The following is an 18,176-nucleotide window of genomic DNA, read 5'->3' as shown; positions in this document are numbered from 1 at the left end:
TTTTTTTTTTTTTTTTGGTAGGCCATCTGTTATATTATGATGTCTTTGTGTGTTCATCAAACATGATTTCAGAATTAAAGTTTGTGGATATTCTATTATGAAATAAAAAAAAAAGGGTATTGACTTCCTGTGGACAAGATTTTAAGACGATTGCTCTTGTTGTTAAAATGGTAAATATTTGAGAAAATATTATTACTTTGGCTGTGGCAGGAGACAAGGAGTGTTATGAATCAAAGGGTCATATATATATTTTGCAGCAATGCAGTTGTGCTTAATTTATGTAGTGTAACCGCTCAGTCCCTTTCNAGCTATGCACTACATGAACATCAGTTGCCCTTTATGTAGTCAGCCATCTCCCTAAATATGATCAGTTTCATTGAAGGGAACACATGAAGTTCATGTTTTACACAATTACTGGGATTCACTGAATGTCTTGGCTCATAATTCAAACTATGTCTGACTTGCATTGACAGAATGCAAACTCCTTTCAGTTTCATTATTCATAATAATAAAATTCATCCCCATCTCTATATGCTTTACATGAAAATAAAATTAAAAGATGGAATGTGTCAAAATTGCTATTATGCAATTCCATGTGCAAATTGAATTGTTGAGGAAGATTAGCATGTGAGCCAGAATAATGGTTCAGATAGAGGTTACTGTTCTTGTAGCATGTCTGTTAAAGTGAAATTTAAAGATATGTGAATATTCATATTTTCAAATTTGAATTAGGTGTAATGACCCCTGTCATTATCACATTTCATTACATAAATTATGTATATATTTAAACTTTATGTAACAATGCTAGCAGTAGCTGAGCCTCCATAATATTGAATGATAAAGTGATTAATGTAGGAATGTTCGTGGAGTTTGTAAATAAATACTAGGTACTGCACATTGATGGTGATATGTGCAGGTTGGAAATGCCCTCTCTGCACCCTCGTCAATTCACCAACACGACCTGGATGTGCAGCCTGCACAACTGAAAGGCCCTTACGTTATGTTGTGCCAGTGGAGTATCGTGCCAATGAGCAAGAATTGCAGCGTATGAAACAGGAACAGCTGCTGGACAATGAATTGCAACAGGTGTGTTCCTTTCTTCTCATAAAAAATTTAATTTTCTCAAAATGTGTTATCATATGAAAAATACATATATGATTTTGGATGTAGAATTCATAATGGATATTGAAAAAAAATCTCAAGTTTCTATTTAATTGTTTCAAGAAGAAGTGGAATTGTTTGCTAATCAATGCATATGAATACAAAGCCTGACACATGAGTATAGTATAAAGCCAAAGTGCCTTCCTCCAAGTGGTTGCCTTTTACCAGGCTGTGGTGGATTTCTTCATATAATGATTATTTAAATGTTAATTAAATCTTGTTTTGTGTGTGATAATGGAAAGCTTGTTTGGTCAAATGCAGACATTCTGTATGAAAGCAGTTTCATGAATCCAGTGATTTTTTGGTTGTTGTATATTTCATTTTCTTGCCATTCACTATTGAAAGAAAACTGCAAAACTAGAAAGATTCAGTTATAAAATAAAGTAACTCATACAGAAGACTTGTGGTGTTTGCATATTTCTGGTGTTTAATTTTGTAAATGGTGTTAACAAAAAAAATTCACAAAATTAATGACTGCAGGAGATTTCAGTGCCAACATAAGTGAGGAAGACATTTTCAAACCGACAGTTCAGAATGAGACTATACATGAAATTAGTAATAATAATGGAGTTAGAGTAGAAAATTTTGCCACATCCAAAAATCTTACAGTCAAAAGTATGATGTTTCCACATCATAATATCTGTAGCTCAAGCTGAAGATTACTTTTTGATTTTTTGAAAATGTCGCTTGATATTTATAAATTGTTTTGAGAACAAGATGGTCAAAAAAAACTAAGTGTTCAGACACTACAGAGCCCTTAATGCTCAGTTGCATCTTCAGTTTCATAGTGAAATATGTGCCAAAGGTAAAAGTGATCATTGCCACTCTCTGTAAGCGTGAATAATGATATGCTTTCTTAAACATGAATAAAACCACTGCTGAGTCAGGAGAAGTATGTGCAGGATTAATTAGTAAGCATTCTTTCTGCCATAGATAATAGTGTGCTTCATTATGGTCCAACACGTATATGGATTAAATATAGACATTCCTCTACATTGCATATGCATGCATGTTGCAGATTACTGCAGAACAGAGATTACAGGAACTTGAGAAACAGCATCAACATTATTTGCAACTGGTGGATCTAGACAATACAGACTTGGTCCCTAATATGGAGCCCTTTGAATGTTCAGTCTGCATTGTTCAGTATGAGGCAGGTGAAGGAGTTGTGCTGCGGGAATGTCTACATGTGTTCTGCAGGTAAAAATTCCTCTTTATATCAGTGTTACTGGAATATAGTTGTTACTTTCCTAATTGTTCCTTATCTTTTATCCTATAATATGTTGGGAGGACCATTATCCTTTCTGTATTTATTATAATTGATCTTTTACAAGTAATTGATACTCATATTACAAAGCAGAACTTTATATGTTTTCAAAAGTGTATTTTCTGGGTTCATGTTTCACAAATTGTGAGGAGATCCTACCAGACCTCATTTTTTGACCTGTTTAGGGTTTTATTAAATCTTTTCATTGGTCTATGAGTGACATGCACGTGCAATCTGGCATGTGCTTATACATTAGCAGTGTCAAATTATAAGAAAAATTAAGGCCATAACCGTTTGGATATTTACCAGAACTGTTTGGTGGCAGAGAGAGAACTTGAAATATAAAGCTAAAGAGTGTTGGTGTAATGCCTGTTATAATTTCTGTTGACAAGTAGCTTTAGAGAACAGTGAGTCTAAGCATTACTTATACTAATGAAAGACAAAGACTTGATGAAGTACCAAACAAATATATTTTTAAGATTTCAAATAAGAAAAATTTTCAGATGGCTGATGTAAGGTGGAGTCACATTTGATAATGTTGAATGCAAGCTGCTGTTTCATAGAAGAGTTTATGCTGTTAGTAAAATTAGTGATGAAATTTGAATGTATTGCACAGTTAAAAGAATGTAAAATAAGATTTTGGTAAAATTATATTATATAATTAATTAAATGTAATACATATTTCACACCTACAGCCTGTTGAAGAGCTGCTTCTTCAAGCCACTGAGGTTGTGACTTTAAGGAATGTATCAGTGATAATACAAAGATACCGCGTTAGAACACTGGATTCTTATGTGAGCTTGAATGCATAGAGCAAATCTCTATTCTACTGAAGTAATTGAAAGAACACGTATTGCAACGGGTTATATGATCTTAACCATGATTGATCATATTGTTGATTGTCCTGTTGACATTTGATATATTGCAATAAGTATAACATTTTGTATAGAGTTCTGGAGTGTTGAAGACCTAGTATCATACAGAATTTCACATCCTTAGTTCTTAATTTTCACTATGAATTCTGGAAGTTAATTACAAGTTACATAATTCTAATACATAATTTTTTACAGAATTTGCCTAACTGAAAAATCCAAATAGTTTAAAATATTTATAAGCCTCCAGAACTTTTGGGTCCTATACTAAATGGCTTAGTGTTACTTTAAGCAGTTGGCATTATTGAATATACTTAAAATGCATTGCACAGTTTTCATAAAACGGTTTATAAAAATGTATTGACACATGGTGTTCGTTGGCATAACAGCATATACTTACATAATATAATGAGAAACCAAGGAATACTTTTTTTTTTATTTATAGAGCTTGTCTTGCAAGCACTGTGCAGTTTAATGAGGAGGCTGAAGTGAAATGTCCTTACAGAGATGCTGATTATGCATGTAACAGTGTACTTCAGGAAAGGGAAATAAAAGCTGTAAGTGCAATTGGAATCACTCTCTGACATATGTTGTGGTTTGTTACTATGTTTCTAACATAATGTGACTTTTCTGTCCCCTGTTTCAATCCCTTTTTCTTCCTGCTTGTACCCCAGCATAATAGAGAACAAACAAAGATATTGTAATGTTCTCTCCTTCCTCCTCACCCTGATGTATCGACACAGAGAGTATTAAAATGATCTAAGTATTTATATTCATGTTTTCCATTATTTATTTAAGTGAACATACTTAATGTTGATTCTGCTCTTGGTTCTTGTTGAGGTGAGCAGTGTTTCCAATGTTTCAAGAGATACATACTGCTTACATCTTCAGAGTCAAAGCTAGTAGACTAAGTCAGTGTTCATGTATGTATAGATTTTTGTCCAGCAGATCCACAGGTGGAAAAGTTGGGGACTAGTGACCGGTCCCTCCTATGTGACATCTTTCATAACCTGTTGTTCCCATCCTGTTCTTGGCCTGCAGCTTGGGCATTTTTCTGTTAGTTTCATATTCAGTACCATCTTCATTCTTTCTTAAAAAATGCCCTTACCATCTTATTTTGTTACTTATTCATTTTTCTTCCAAGCTGTTTGTCTGTAAATCCTCTGTTTTTACTGTTTTCATTTCTTACTCCCTTATGGTTTTGCCTTCTATGCTTCTACACTTTCATGCCCATGTTTCTACTACATGTTTTACTATGGGTATATAGTAAGTATTTAAATATATTTTCCCCGTCTTTGGCATTTCCCAATTTCAAATTATATCCCTAACTAACTGGTAAAATTTCCCTGCATTCTTTATTACTTCTGTAATATCATCTTGTATTTTCCCATTTGTCACTATTACATTTCCTAAATAGTGAAAATTGTCCACATTATTTCATGATTATTACATTTTATATCCTATCCGATGGGTAATTTTCGTACTATTCATTTATTCAGGTTGATATTTATTCCAAAAATCTTCACACACTTTAAGAAACCCTGTGAAATTTTGTTTCAGAAGTACTGTCAGTAAGTTCTCAAATAACTATATTATCTTCAGGTACTAACGTTTTAAGTATTGTGCCGTTTTTATTTATGTTCTTATTATATCATACATTCCCATGTTGAACAGTACAGGAGGAGACATTTCATGTTTCAGCTTTTGCCTACTATGCCCATGCTATTTTCACATTTATAATAAATATGCTTTATTCTCTGAGTCCTTTAGAAATATTTGATATCTCTAACACTTTTGACGTATGCTGTCTCTTTATATGAGGGCTATTTGGAAATTAACTTCCAGTGATCAGTTAATAAATGAGGCAATGAGAAAAATTTATTATATACAAAAATATGTACACATTTAAGCTACTTCTCAACGTAGTTACCACTGGAATTTAGCACTTGTCATAACAGGGAGTCAGTTTTGGTTTGCCTGTGAGCTGAGCCACGTTTTGACACCTTCCATCAACTTATATTTTTGAAGCACTGTGATCAGTTGCTTTGCTTTCTGGCAGGCAACATTTGTTTAAACTTTTGGCCTGTTTGGTGAATGTGTGTACATCCACTGCTTTGTCTGCTCTTAGGGTTCCAACATTCACAAATGAAACCTAGGTCTCGTCACCTGTTACTGGTACTAATGTGATTGAGATATTCGTCACCATGCTTGTGGTATGACTATAAAAAAGTCAAAGCCAAAACCATTCTCTGCATTGTGTGTGCAGCTGTGAACATTTTCGGAACCCATATTGCGCAAAACTTGTGATAACCTTACCTAGCTGTGATCATCTCATAGAGAACAGTGAGAGAAATTTGTGGAAATTCACGTGAAAGTTCGGAAATTGTGAAGCACCCATCTTTCAAAAATTTTTTGGCCAACACTTTCAACAAGATCACTCACTACAGATGACTGTCCAACCACTTCACTCTTCATCGTGGATATTTATTCACCTGCCCATCTTTGAACAGTCTACACCATCGCCTTACAGTACTTTCACTCATTACATTTTGGCCATAAACCACACATAATTCATGATGGATCTCCATATCACTTATGTTTTTAACCTGAAGAAAACTGATAACAGCGTTAATTTGACAGCAGTTGGGATTATCAATTGCAGGACCCATCATAACTCACTCCTTAGAGACAAGAGCAAATAGTTATGTGATGATGTATAAGACAGTGAGTCATGTGACACTACCTCGCACATGTGTGAGCTCTCTCCAGCTCCTATATTAGTTGTCTAAAATGGAGATTACTTTTCAAATAGCCCTTGTACATGTATTATCATATACCTCTTTCTCAGTATCCTCTTCTATTGCATTCACTGTCATTTTAATTCCTTGTATTCAGTATTTTACCAGTTAAAGTAAAACTTCATATCACCCTAAATTTTTGTTTAAGACTAACAAGTAGTTTTACTTATGGACACAGTGAATGGATAAATAAGTATGAGAAGTAGACATATGTGTCTAGTTTACCTGCTCCAAGTTTTCTTACCACTTTGTACTCGTATGTTGAAATATAGTTCCATGTCCATGAAATGTGTCTTTGAAGTCTTTTTCATACATATAATATTTGGTGAATCCTGGTGATCTGAGACGTTCATTTAAATGCCCTTCACTTTATATTTAGTACATTAAGTACAGCATGGCACACTTAATTATAAATCATGATACTACATTAGGTGTGGCAAGAGGATGGTGTAGGACATTAAATATAATTAGTGAGGTTAACAATCCTTTATATTTGCAGCTAGTTCCTGCAGATGTATATGAACAGCATTTGGCAAAATCTGTAGCTCAAGCTGAAAACAAAATAGGGAATGCATTCCATTGCAAAACTCCTGACTGCAGAGGCTGGTGCATTTTTGAAGATAATGTCAATGAGTTTAGATGCCCTGTTTGCAGAAGAACAAATTGTCTCACTTGCCAGGTAAGTCATTAGATTTGTCTTCTGTATCTTCATATCACAGTGATATGTTGACTCAAGCCAAGGCCCTGTAGTAGTTTCTTTGTGTGTGTGCGCCTGTGAAGGAATACAATGAAACTTAAGTGTTTTGTCTGTAATTTTACAGGCAGTCCATGATGGTATGAACTGCAAACAGTATCAGGAGCAAGTGAAGCAGGAATCAGAAACTAATGCTGAAGCCCGCCGAACTAAAGAGATGTTAGAGGTGAGCTATGCGTTTGTATCTTTACTCAATTTTTTGGACAGTTTGGATCAGTAACCTTTATTTTTGTTATTTAAAACTATTTACATTTTCCATTTTATGATGCCATACATGCAAAAGAATTATAGCAAAACAGTTTATCATAATTTACATTGTATTCCCAAATGGAAAAAGTACAGCATGTATGAAATACAAGTTCTGGAAAGAACTTAAAGGACATGTTTTGTACAGCCTGCTCTAGGCCAGTCACAGGGACAGACATTGAATTAATTCTTGTAGGATCAGTAACCAACACTAAATAACAGTAAAAACTGGTTAGCACACCATGACGAGGTCAGTGGGAGGACATTGTGCAATAAAAAAATGTATATTTTTCCTTCACAAAAAGCAGAAAAGGCATTATAAATAGGTGAACATTTTAAGAGTAAATATAGTATACAATTTAATTTCAGCACTTAACACACAGTAATGGTTTTTCTTAAAAGCAATTTCAAATGCCCATCGCAAAAGTTACTGATATGCATATAGTTCTATTATGCCAATGATCTAGCCTCTTACAGGATCTGCTGTTATCACTGAGCTAACTCTGCTGATAGAACTCAAATGTTCAACATTGTGATGACATGAGGGAACCTTTATTGGACATGATCCTGAACCAATATAGCCTTTATCATATGCTCACAACCTGTTCCAGTCATATCCTAAAATCTGCCAATCTTGCTGAGTCTATATAGAGAACCTGTATTATATGTACTGGTTGCAAAAGAGCTGAGAGGGGAGGAGAACAGTGCAAAGGTCTGAATGATCCATGTTTAGGAAATGGTTGAACGAGGAGAAGCTATGAACTGCCCTACATGCCAAGTAATCCTAATGAAAAAGTGGGGTTGTGACTGGCTACGCTGTTCCATGTGCAAGACTGAGATATGCTGGGTTACACGAGGGCCCAGATGGGGTCCTGGGGTGAGTATAAAACCTTTATTTTTTTTATTATATTTAGTATGGGGAAATGACCACCAGGGAATCTTTCTTCAACATGTAGTTCGTAAAAGTGAACTTTTGACAGTGTCTCATCTTGCAAATTATATAATTGTATACAAATATATATATATATGGAACTGAACAACTTTATCAAACATTCTGATCTCTTTAGAAAGAAAGTATTCTCACATATTAACAACCCTACCTATAGTCATAGTGATTTGTTGAGGAATCTTGCCAGGCCAGTGCTACTGCTTACCATGATAATCATTTCATGTCATTTTACAAATATTACTACCAAATCTTCATACTTCCTGCAATATATGTGCATTATTCTTCTGCTCATTCCTCCCCCTCCCCCACTTTTATTATTATTACTATTATTATTAGTAGTAGTAGTAGTAGTAGTATTGTTGTTGTTGTTGTTGTTGTTGTTGTTGTTCTTGTTCTTGTTGTTCTTGTTCTGAGATTGTTTCCTTTTTATATTAGTTGGTGGATGAAAGTCTAATTATCCCTTCCTTTAACCTCTTTTTTTATTCTTGTCATCTCTTTTCTCTGTTTTTGATGTCTTCTGGTACCTGGCTAAATTATAACCTCATTAACCTTTAGCAACCAGGATTATCACAGTTGAGACCCAAAAAGTAGATATGTGAATGAATGTCTTCAGAATAAAATTATCATCTTTTCTAATGATTCTAATGAGTTGATTAAAAGGTAATTATAATTATTTTATTCAAGATACAGCCATTGATGATTTTATGTTTGATGTTAACAATGAAACAATATGTTGGGCCCTTCCTTATTGGAGGCTGTTTAACTTATGTGTATATGTGTTAAATGATATGAACTCTGTCCCAAGTGCAAACAATATATTATATGTCCTTGATCTTGCTCTCCTTTACACTACATGTTTCGGCCTCAAATGGCCATCATCAGGTGTATACACTCACGTTCTGTTACACTGCACTTAGTTTAAAATTTAACATTTAAAAATACACTGTTCCTTTCCTTGTTATTATCAACATCTACTTCGTTGATATCTGTCAGGTTTATAGATTAATTTTGTTACACACGTTAGCACTTATAAGATCTTTAGTTCTGATTTTAAATCCTTTAAAATTTTTCTCCAAATTTTAAAATTTAAAATTGTCAGGGTTACTCGCCCTATGTCCGTAGTGCTGCAGCAGCTAGTTCTTGTTTCCAGCACTGTACTGGTGTTATTTTGTGTAGTCTCCGTGTGTGTGTGCCGCTGCTATTCTTTACTATGAGTTCATATCATTTATCGTATAGTGTGCAACAGGATGCTTAAATATAATAGTGTATATGTGTGTTTGTATGCAGGGCAAGGGAGACACAACAGGGGGATGTCAGTGTGGAGTGAATGGTGTGAAGTGCCATCCCCGCTGTAATTACTGCCATTGAGAAATCTTCTTTCCATGTGTGATGTTACATGAATATTATTTTAAGTTAAAATATCTCAATTTTTGTATTTGAAAGGGTGAATTGTAATATTTATCATGTTCTAGTCATATACAATGAAGTCTTTTTTTTTTTTCTAATTTCCTATTATTAATGATGCCATCCAGTGATTTTACAAACAAGCTGCCTTGAATGTGACAATAAAGTTAACAGACTGTTGAGAATCTTGTTTTTAATTTTCCTTGCTTCAAGTGAAGTAGTAAGTAAAACTGAATTGTGGACAAAGTACCTTTATATGAGACAAACTCTGTCTTAAGTGCAACAATTTGATTGTAGTTCTTTCTTCTTTCCTTCCTCTACACTACATGTTTCGGCCCTAAATGGCCATCATCAGGTGTATATTCTTACGTAGCTGCTACACTGCCAGCAGTAAAGTACCTTTGTTGGAAAAATCATGCAGGCTGATCCTCTCACTAAAGGCCCAGACTTTCAGCAATAAAACCACTAGTTATGCACCAATAGTGTTCAAGTGGAGGTACATGCCTCAGTTATTGTGAAACTGAATCCTGTCACCCCGTGGACAGTAGTGAACACCAGTTCTTGGACCATTTTGTTGTATGCAATGTGGTGGCCAGTCTGCATTTCCTTCTCATGGCTGAAAGATGTACTAGACTGAGGAATGTATTCCTCGTTCACACATATTGGCAAACAGGGTTATTCAAGAAGTCAGAGAGGTCACCTCAGGACATATTTGAGGATAGATCAGCACTACTGAAATATTATATTCAGAAGTTGGTGAAAAATTGAAGATGACACAAAGCTTCATTATTATTTTTTCATTTGTTCACTTGCACCCTCATATGTGATGGGCTATAGTTGCACAGGGGCTTGTATGTATGTACAACATTTCATCAACACTGGTGCATACCAGGCAGGTTGGTATAGTGGTAACATTTGAGATTTGTGTTTTTGAAGTCCTTGTTTCCAATATCAGTTGGGACACTCGCTGTCCAGGTAGGATTTAAGAGATTTTCCATTCTATTCCTTTCACCAATTTCTTTTCCCATACTTAACGTAGAATGAACACTGCTTGTAGCATAAGATGATGCTCTATATTAATATAAATTCCAGAGATTTATTGGCATTTTTCGTACAGTCCTTCAAGTAGGTATTTCTTGCATGAATTGGTCAAATGGAATGACCAGTACATTGGTCACTTTGCCCCTGTGAAATAGGTGATGGGAAAATAATCAGTCGTGAATGACTGGAGAAACTGGTTGATTCAAAGAAAATCTGCCCTTACACAAATATGTACATCACAAAACAAGCATAAAGTGAATGATAAGGTAAGATGCCATATTCTCTTTCTGGCTTTTGGATTTGATGCCATGTGAGTTCAGAGGCACTGCCAAAACTGAAATCATAGGAATGTCCAGAATCAAAATTTTCATTGTTGCAAAGTACCAAACATCTCCATTTGGCCACCAACTTAGCATTTGTAGCATCATCTGCCTGATGATGCTCTCTCACGTTAGCAATGGATTGCTTCGTCTGTTCAGGGCACAACAATAAGGAAGTTCAATGAGGCTATAAGAATTATGGATCTCCGGTGCGTGGTTTGTTACTGAAGTAGTTGTTTGTATGACCTCTGCACCATATGTCATGTATATAATAATGAAACAGACTTCTTCCAGAATGTATAATACCTGCACTATAGGGAGTCTTGTTGCATGTACATCATGCTGATATCAATGGAAAGTGTTGCTGCTGGTTCATTGAAAGAGAGTGCATGAAAAAATTCGACCAGGCCCAATTGCACTAGAAGACACCCTCAGTATTTGAGATTTGATTTATTCTTTGTACAACTGAATTGCTGATTGGTATCCACTAGGTCCATAGCGTGCACCGTCTTGCCCATCAAATGCTCATGTCATGGGATTGAATCCCACTCGAGGCATGGGTTTATTCATTCTTTTCCCAATTTGTGCTGAACTCTATGGAGAGACGGTCCTCCTCCAAGGCCAGCGAAAGTCTATAAATCTATAGAAAACCGTAAGCTGGAGGCCTTGGGCAGTATTGGCCTGTCGTGCCCTGTAAGAAGGAATATTGGCATTTAAAAGGTTCTATAATAAAGGAGCGCACTGAATAGTATACCTAGCCACCGGCGCCGGATTAGTTCCTATCAAGAACATAGATGACAGGAATATCAGCCCGGAGGATTCGTTGTTACTATACAGAATGGGGAAAACGGCACAGTCAGGTATACCAATAGTGTAATACGTCGTTACAACAAAAATTAGCAGAAATCATTATTTATGGAGATTATAAATGCAATTTAGATTTAGAATAATGAATATTATAGAATAAATTTTGTTGGCCTAGTAGTTATGTGATTAATATGGAGTTCTCGTTTCTTTTCTTAAGCTGCGTAATGTTATGACTAGTGGCAACGAATTAATGACGTAAAATCACTGACCACGTTTGTTCGTAAGGTCACAGATTATTGTCGTATACTTGCTGCCGGTACGAAAATGAGGTGGTTGAGGTAAGTGACTTAAAATTAAAATAAACAGGTACTGAGTTTGTGACCAATTAGCAGCATTAGGGCTCAGTTTTAACAAAATTTGAAGTGTGTTTCTTCCTGTCTTTATTCCCCGTTTAGTGCCCTGGATGTTGTGTGTTGAAATTCCGCACTGTGAGACAGTAATGCTGCTTTAGAAAAACACATTCATTGACGCTTGTATGCCGAAATTATAATTTCTCGTACGCATTCGTTTAAGAAGTGGACTTGCTACTCGTGATACACAGAATTGATGCGTTATAAAGTATGCATGTATATTTTTCACTATCTTAATGTGCATGTTTTATATCTGGAAGGTTGCTTGTGAAAATTGGGTTATTTTGGAGAGGCAATAAACTCTGCTTAGTTTTCCTGTAATGTTAACTAGGTATTAAATTAAAACTTATTCCCCTGATAAAGTTCAATATAAATCATTACTGCTGCTGTATCCAAGAATATAATCGGCTGGAAAATAACGCTAAAATTTAGGCGGTGAGATTGTTTTTTTCCTGACATCACCTGTCATTAACCATGGTGCACGTCGAGTCTCAATAATTTTGCTGGCCATATACTTAGGAGTTGTATACTCTGCAGACGGAAAAGACTGTACTTTTGTTTTTCAAACTTAATTCTAAAGTTGAAGCGAATCTTCAAACACTGCAAGGAATATTATATCTCCCTCAACAAAAACATTCCGAGTAGTGTTTTGCTGCAACACTGATGCAAACAACTTTTCAGCATATCATATCTTGACCGCTTCTGTGCTCTAGTGGTCAGATTTCCTGCCTACAGATCCAGAGGTCCAGGTTCGATTCCCGGCGCTACCAGATTTTTTCTGAGAAGTAGTGGGTTTGGATCGGGGTCCACTCAGCCTCGTGATGATAATTTAAGAGCTATTTCAAGGAAATAGCGGCTCCGGTCTAAAAAAACGAGATTGACGGCCGTGGGGATTTTTTTTTATTGTAGGAAAAATATTGTAAATACAAAAAAAGCCTAGGCAATGCCCATCCCACCTTCTGTAGCACATTCTTACAAATATCTTATTCTATGATAGCGGTAACCCCTCAATTCTTAATATAGATCTTAACTTAAATCTGAGAGTATACTGTTAATGATCAGTACAATTACTTCTTTTACTTTTGTTACATATCTATTTTATATAAATATAGGAATGTTGTTAATGAAATAACAGACGCCTTGCTAACTGACTTTGGGTATTCTTTTTTGCTGTTCCCAGACAAAATATCCATCATTGTTGCCCGTTGGTCCTCGTACAGTTTACAGTTCCAGAAGATATGTTCCTCCGTTTGCAGCCCATTACCACATTCGAATTCGGCTGTGGACACAGTGTTAAATCTGTTTAGGCTTGCTTTAAGACTGTTGTGTCCTGCTCTCGTACGGTTTATTGACATGAAGGCACGGCTGTTCATTTTTATCTCGCGGAACCACGGAGACAAGACATTCCTGTAGTACCTTTCAAAGTAGCTTACTCCTCTGTCCTGTTTGGTGTTTCGACAAAAACTGTGCGTTCTTTTTTGCCTTTCTTTTCCCACTGCATTTTAAGATTGAGGTTAGCTCTTTCTGACAAACCCTAAAGTATAGGTGTGCATCCCACCGTTTCAGCTGAGGATGGGAGCAGATCTGGTTTCCAAAACATCATGTTCTATAGAATACCGGACAATGGACAAAGTCCAAAATCTCAGAAGTCCTGTGCATGAAGATAGCTGCTGAATCCCTTGAACATGTAGCAGAGTTCAGATATTTTGGAATGACAATAAAAGTTATGTTCATGATAGAGTTAAATGAGAAGAGATTACATTCGAGTAATGATTACTTTTGTTAATTTCTGTAATATTTCTCTCCATATGCCACATCTAAAAATCAGAGGTTGAAATATACAAAACTAATTTTGCCTAGTCTCTTATCCTCTGGGAAGAACATAGGTTGAGAGGAATATTTGGACCTAAAAGAGCTGCAATAAAATGATGATGGAGACAGAGTCATATGGTTTCTCTGTCTTGTTTTTATCTGGATGGAACCAGAGGAATGTTTGTACAAAAATTCTGCAAGCTGGAGTAATTCTGCATATGTCTGATATGCCGTAACACTGCCAGTGTCATGCACGGTGTTATATTATTTGTACTTTGCCTGATATGTTTTGGCATTATATGGTATATCTGAGTTCACATTCGTGTATAATATGGACAATAGTACTCAGTACTTGAAATCTCCTTCCCGAAGCCTAATATAAAAAATGTTATCAGTGTCTAGTGTAAGAATGTGGCTTGGAAGAACAGCTGTTGTAAATCCTAGCGACTGAGGGTAGCACCTTAGCTCAAGCGGTTAGTTGCTGGATTCCCACTGCGGCAGCCCGAGTTCAATCTTGGGTCTGGCTAAGTGGGATTTGTGGTGGACAAAGTGGCGTTGGGGCAGGTTTTCTCCAAGTACTTCGGTTTCCCCTGCCAATCTTCATTCCACCAAATTCTCCATCATCATATTCACCCGGGGCAGGCTACAATAGGCCAATCAGTGGCCGCCTTGCCGAGTGGACCCAGTTGAGTCCACCCCCCACTAAGCAAATAAAAAATATCCTAGCCACAGAAACCATAGGTATTATCTATAAAGATAACTGATATTGTTAAAAGTGTTTTGCATGGCACTGTACAGCTGGTCACAGTCTGTTTTTTCTTTCTGTTCAAGGTTCGCACTTTGCCTCCTCTCGGCTGTAGACATTGTCCTAATTTATTATGTAGAAGCTGTTGATAGATCGAATTTCAAGACCTGTCAACAAAGTAGCTTTTGTCGGTATGTATGATTCATTCACATTAAGCCCTCCAAAAAAGAAGATAGAAACTCATGTACTACCATAAGAATGTGGAAACATGAAAGCCTTCCTGACTGTATATGCCATTGGTGACTAGTTAATCAGCCATTTTGTATTATTGCTTCATATGCTTAAGAACAGTGCCCAAAGTAGAGGTTAGTACAGTAACTGTACCCAGGCCATGGAAAGAATTAGTACAAGTGGTGGAAGTTTAAGTAGGCCACATGCTCCCCCTGCTGTCCACATTGCACAACTTCCCTCTGTTAGTGCCTTTAAGAAACCAAGAATGAAATGAGAGACATAGGGCAAAAAATATAATTGATGACTGGTGGTAGTGGGTGAAGACAGAGAGGGAAAGTAGCTGTTAGGCAGACAAATGAGGGAGAATCTGTGTTCATTATTTCCATATCCCAAGTACAGGTTGCACTTGTGGAATCAATGTCGTTCATGAATGTGTATGAATGTAAGTGGATCTTACCACAGTGTGATTCACTAGTACAAAATAGGACATACAGTGTAGTTTTGTTCCTGAACTATTTTCTTTAGAACTTTGATGTTCCATGAAGGATTTGAAGAATTTCAAGGGATTTATCATCATGAGCCTAAGGGAATTTTGTATTAAAATTATGATTCTGTTGTATGTAAGTAGTATGAGAGGTATTTAAGATTAAAATGCACACTCTACACACCTCTGCTTCATGTAACTAGAATATTAAAGGACCTTAAATATGGAATCTTCTATATGAGCTTATATTTACCAGAAATCAACTTTGCAACATGTGAATGGTACGAAAGTTGGCTTTGATTTCCTAGGAAGCAAATGTTAGGCACTGAAAAAAATTACTTAATTCTGTTTCCATTAAATTTTATATGAACATGCAACATTCACTCTTAAATTGGTAAAACATTATACTCATTGTTCTTCACTATTCATTTACTTTGTCATTAATTTTTGTCAGACCACATTAAAGGTAAACAGAAAGTTGTCCCTACTTAATTAAGCACCACACCATGAAGATATAAGGAGTGGTGGTATAGCTCAGCATATTCTTAACTTCAGTGCTAGGTGGAGGTGAATGCTCAGCTTCATGCCCCAATCTCTTTACCACCTCGGGTAGAGCTCCAAGTACTGACAGAGTAGAAGGCAAGGTGGGCCCAAGAGCCAGTCTGGATACAGTGGTGCAGAGGAAAGTCTTAGATCCTGCAAGGATTCAAACACTGAATCTTCAGTGACTATACTGACTGAGCCATTCTTCCTTTTTTAAACCACAGTACATTTATTTTCACACTTATTAAAGTAATACCTTATATAATTCAGTCAGCATATATAACAATTATCCATTTTGAATCATTATATGTACAAGGTATAACTTGGAAGATTTTCACAGATGTGAGGGTGTCTTCTACATACCAAATGTAAAATTAAAAGTTCATATAAATATTTGCCTGGAAAATCTATCTTTCTGAGTTACCGCCATATTTTCTTTTCTGAGATTTCTGATGCAGAATCGTACACCCATTGCTTTCCCATATTGCTCAGGGTATACATTTTAAATAGACGCTCATAATGCTGTTTTGGAAGTTGCCATTTGCTTGCCCATGAAAGAGATATTACTTCCATTTCTTGTGGTGAACGAAAATTCATTTTCATGAAACATGCAGCCTGAGTTGATGTGATTTTCATTTTAAACAGTGATTAGAGCCACACTGTTTAAACAGTTCATCATAAATTATTTTATTGTTGACATTAGATATTATTAATAAAATTTAGAAATCGCTGTTGCCCAATATGGATGTTGTAAACTAAATCACAAACAGCACTGGTGGTACTGGTGCTTTGGTACTGAAGTGTACCACCATGAGGCCTTGGTACTATGCCTCCTCCCTCCTTTCTTGCCTTTGGTGTGCTGTGTCATTCCAAGTGCAGATGAAGAGCAATGAAAGTATGACGTTATGTGAGAAGTTTCAGTAAAGACGAGTTCCATTGCTTTGAAAGGTGCATTTCTTGATCTGCGTTTACATAAAATTGTGCATTATTTTGGTATGCAGAATTCACTTTTATGGCAAACCTATAAATTATTGTGTGTTTTAGGAGTCTATTAACTTCATGTGTGTGTAAAAATCGTTGCTTTTATGACGAATTTTGTAGCTAGAACCTAACTTCAAGTCTCTGTATAGTTGAGTATTCATCCCCTTCAGATCCTTCCGCAGCCATGCAAGGTGCTGAGGCATCTGTATTAAGAAATAGTTTTATTTTTTTTTTAGGAGATGCCGAGGTGTGCAGCCTGGAAAATCAAGTTATGAACTTCATCTAAATACTTTGAAAATTGAACCATCAAGCATTGAGGTTGAAATGATTAATACTCAAAATGGTGCTAGGTTTCGTTTTCAGCTTTTTGCCCTTCAGGATGAAACATTTAGGATGAAGATAAATGAGTGGGCTCCTCTTAAACCTCGCTATGAAGTTCAGTATGCTCTTCAGGGAGAACCAGTTTTGAATAAGTAAGTGCAGTTAAGATTTCCTTAACACTTGTGATACAGTAAATAAGATCTTAAAGGTTTGTGATGATGGTACATTAGTGCAAATATTATGTTTTTGGACATTATCCATCATCTTGTCTTTATCTAAAATCTGCCGTGTTTATTTTTCAAAACGTTTTGGAGACTGGAGTCTGTCTCCATCTTCAGGTAAAACCTACTCAGTTGGGCCCAAGAGATAGGGAGTAGCTCTGTCAATTGCTGAGTAGGTTTTACCAGAAGACGGAGACAGAATCCAGTCTCCGAAATGTGTTTTGAAAAATAAACAAGATGGATTTTAGATAAAGACAAGATGGTGGATAATGTCCAAAAACATAATATTTGTATTTGTGATACAGTGTCTGTAAAAAAGTAAAATAGTCCCTGTTCATAACTAATTAAACACTGTGCTGTGAAGGTATGTGGGGGAGTGGATGTATTGAACCACATTTTCTTTACCTCAGCAATAGTTTTAGTTTAGTGGTCAGCTTCATGCCTCAGCTGCTTTACACCCTTGGAAAGAGCCTCTGGTATCTGTTGGATAGGAAGCTGGGTGGGCTCCAGAACCAGTCTGGATAACATGGAGAGGGGAAAATTACTTGACCCTGACAGCAATCAAACTCTGGCCCATTTGTCATCCAGTGTGAAAGAAGTGCCATATAGCCTCATTGTAACCTATAAAATCACGTGATAAACTCGCACACACAGTAAAGTCTTTATTGCAGTGTCGCATGTCGTCGCTTTCATGTAAATGCAGCCACATGTTTTGGCAACAAAAATTGAAAAGTGTGAAATTTTGGAGTACTTTTCTATTATTTCTATAGTACATAGTCTCTGGTTTGAACAAATTGTAAAATTAACTC

At 36.1% G+C, this 18,176-nt stretch overlaps 2 protein-coding genes across 3 annotated transcripts in view; both read left to right on the top strand.

The window, feature by feature from the left end:
- The window catches only part of LOC111865939, a 55,734-nt gene extending 46,098 nt beyond the window's left edge, over positions 1–9,636 (top strand). For both annotated transcript variants that reach the window (XM_023854384.2, XM_033752104.1), the window contains exons 10-16: positions 917–1,086; positions 2,180–2,361; positions 3,746–3,857; positions 6,598–6,777; positions 6,920–7,018; positions 7,832–7,975; positions 9,335–9,636. In XM_023854384.2, the coding sequence (XP_023710152.1) occupies positions 917–1,086; positions 2,180–2,361; positions 3,746–3,857; positions 6,598–6,777; positions 6,920–7,018; positions 7,832–7,975; positions 9,335–9,415 (968 nt within the window). In that variant the 3' untranslated portion in view covers positions 9,416–9,636. The remainder of the gene's footprint in view (positions 1–916; positions 1,087–2,179; positions 2,362–3,745; positions 3,858–6,597; positions 6,778–6,919; positions 7,019–7,831; positions 7,976–9,334) is intronic.
- Positions 9,637–11,854: 2,218 nt separating this feature from the next.
- LOC111865949 (neutral alpha-glucosidase AB) overlaps positions 11,855–18,176 on the top strand; it is a 32,975-nt gene continuing 26,653 nt past the window's right edge. The window contains exons 1-3 of the mRNA XM_023854394.2: positions 11,855–11,957; positions 14,673–14,777; positions 17,062–17,298. Of these exons, the coding sequence (XP_023710162.1) occupies positions 11,944–11,957; positions 14,673–14,777; positions 17,062–17,298 (356 nt within the window). The 5' untranslated portion in view covers positions 11,855–11,943. The remainder of the gene's footprint in view (positions 11,958–14,672; positions 14,778–17,061; positions 17,299–18,176) is intronic.

This window comes from Cryptotermes secundus, unplaced genomic scaffold (genome assembly GCF_002891405.2).
Source record: "Cryptotermes secundus unplaced genomic scaffold, Csec_1.0 scaffold1054, whole genome shotgun sequence".
Taxonomy (NCBI): Eukaryota; Metazoa; Arthropoda; class Insecta; order Blattodea; family Kalotermitidae; genus Cryptotermes; species Cryptotermes secundus.
The sequence above is the reverse complement of the archived record's forward strand: the minus strand, read 5'-3'. Positions and strand labels throughout refer to the sequence as shown.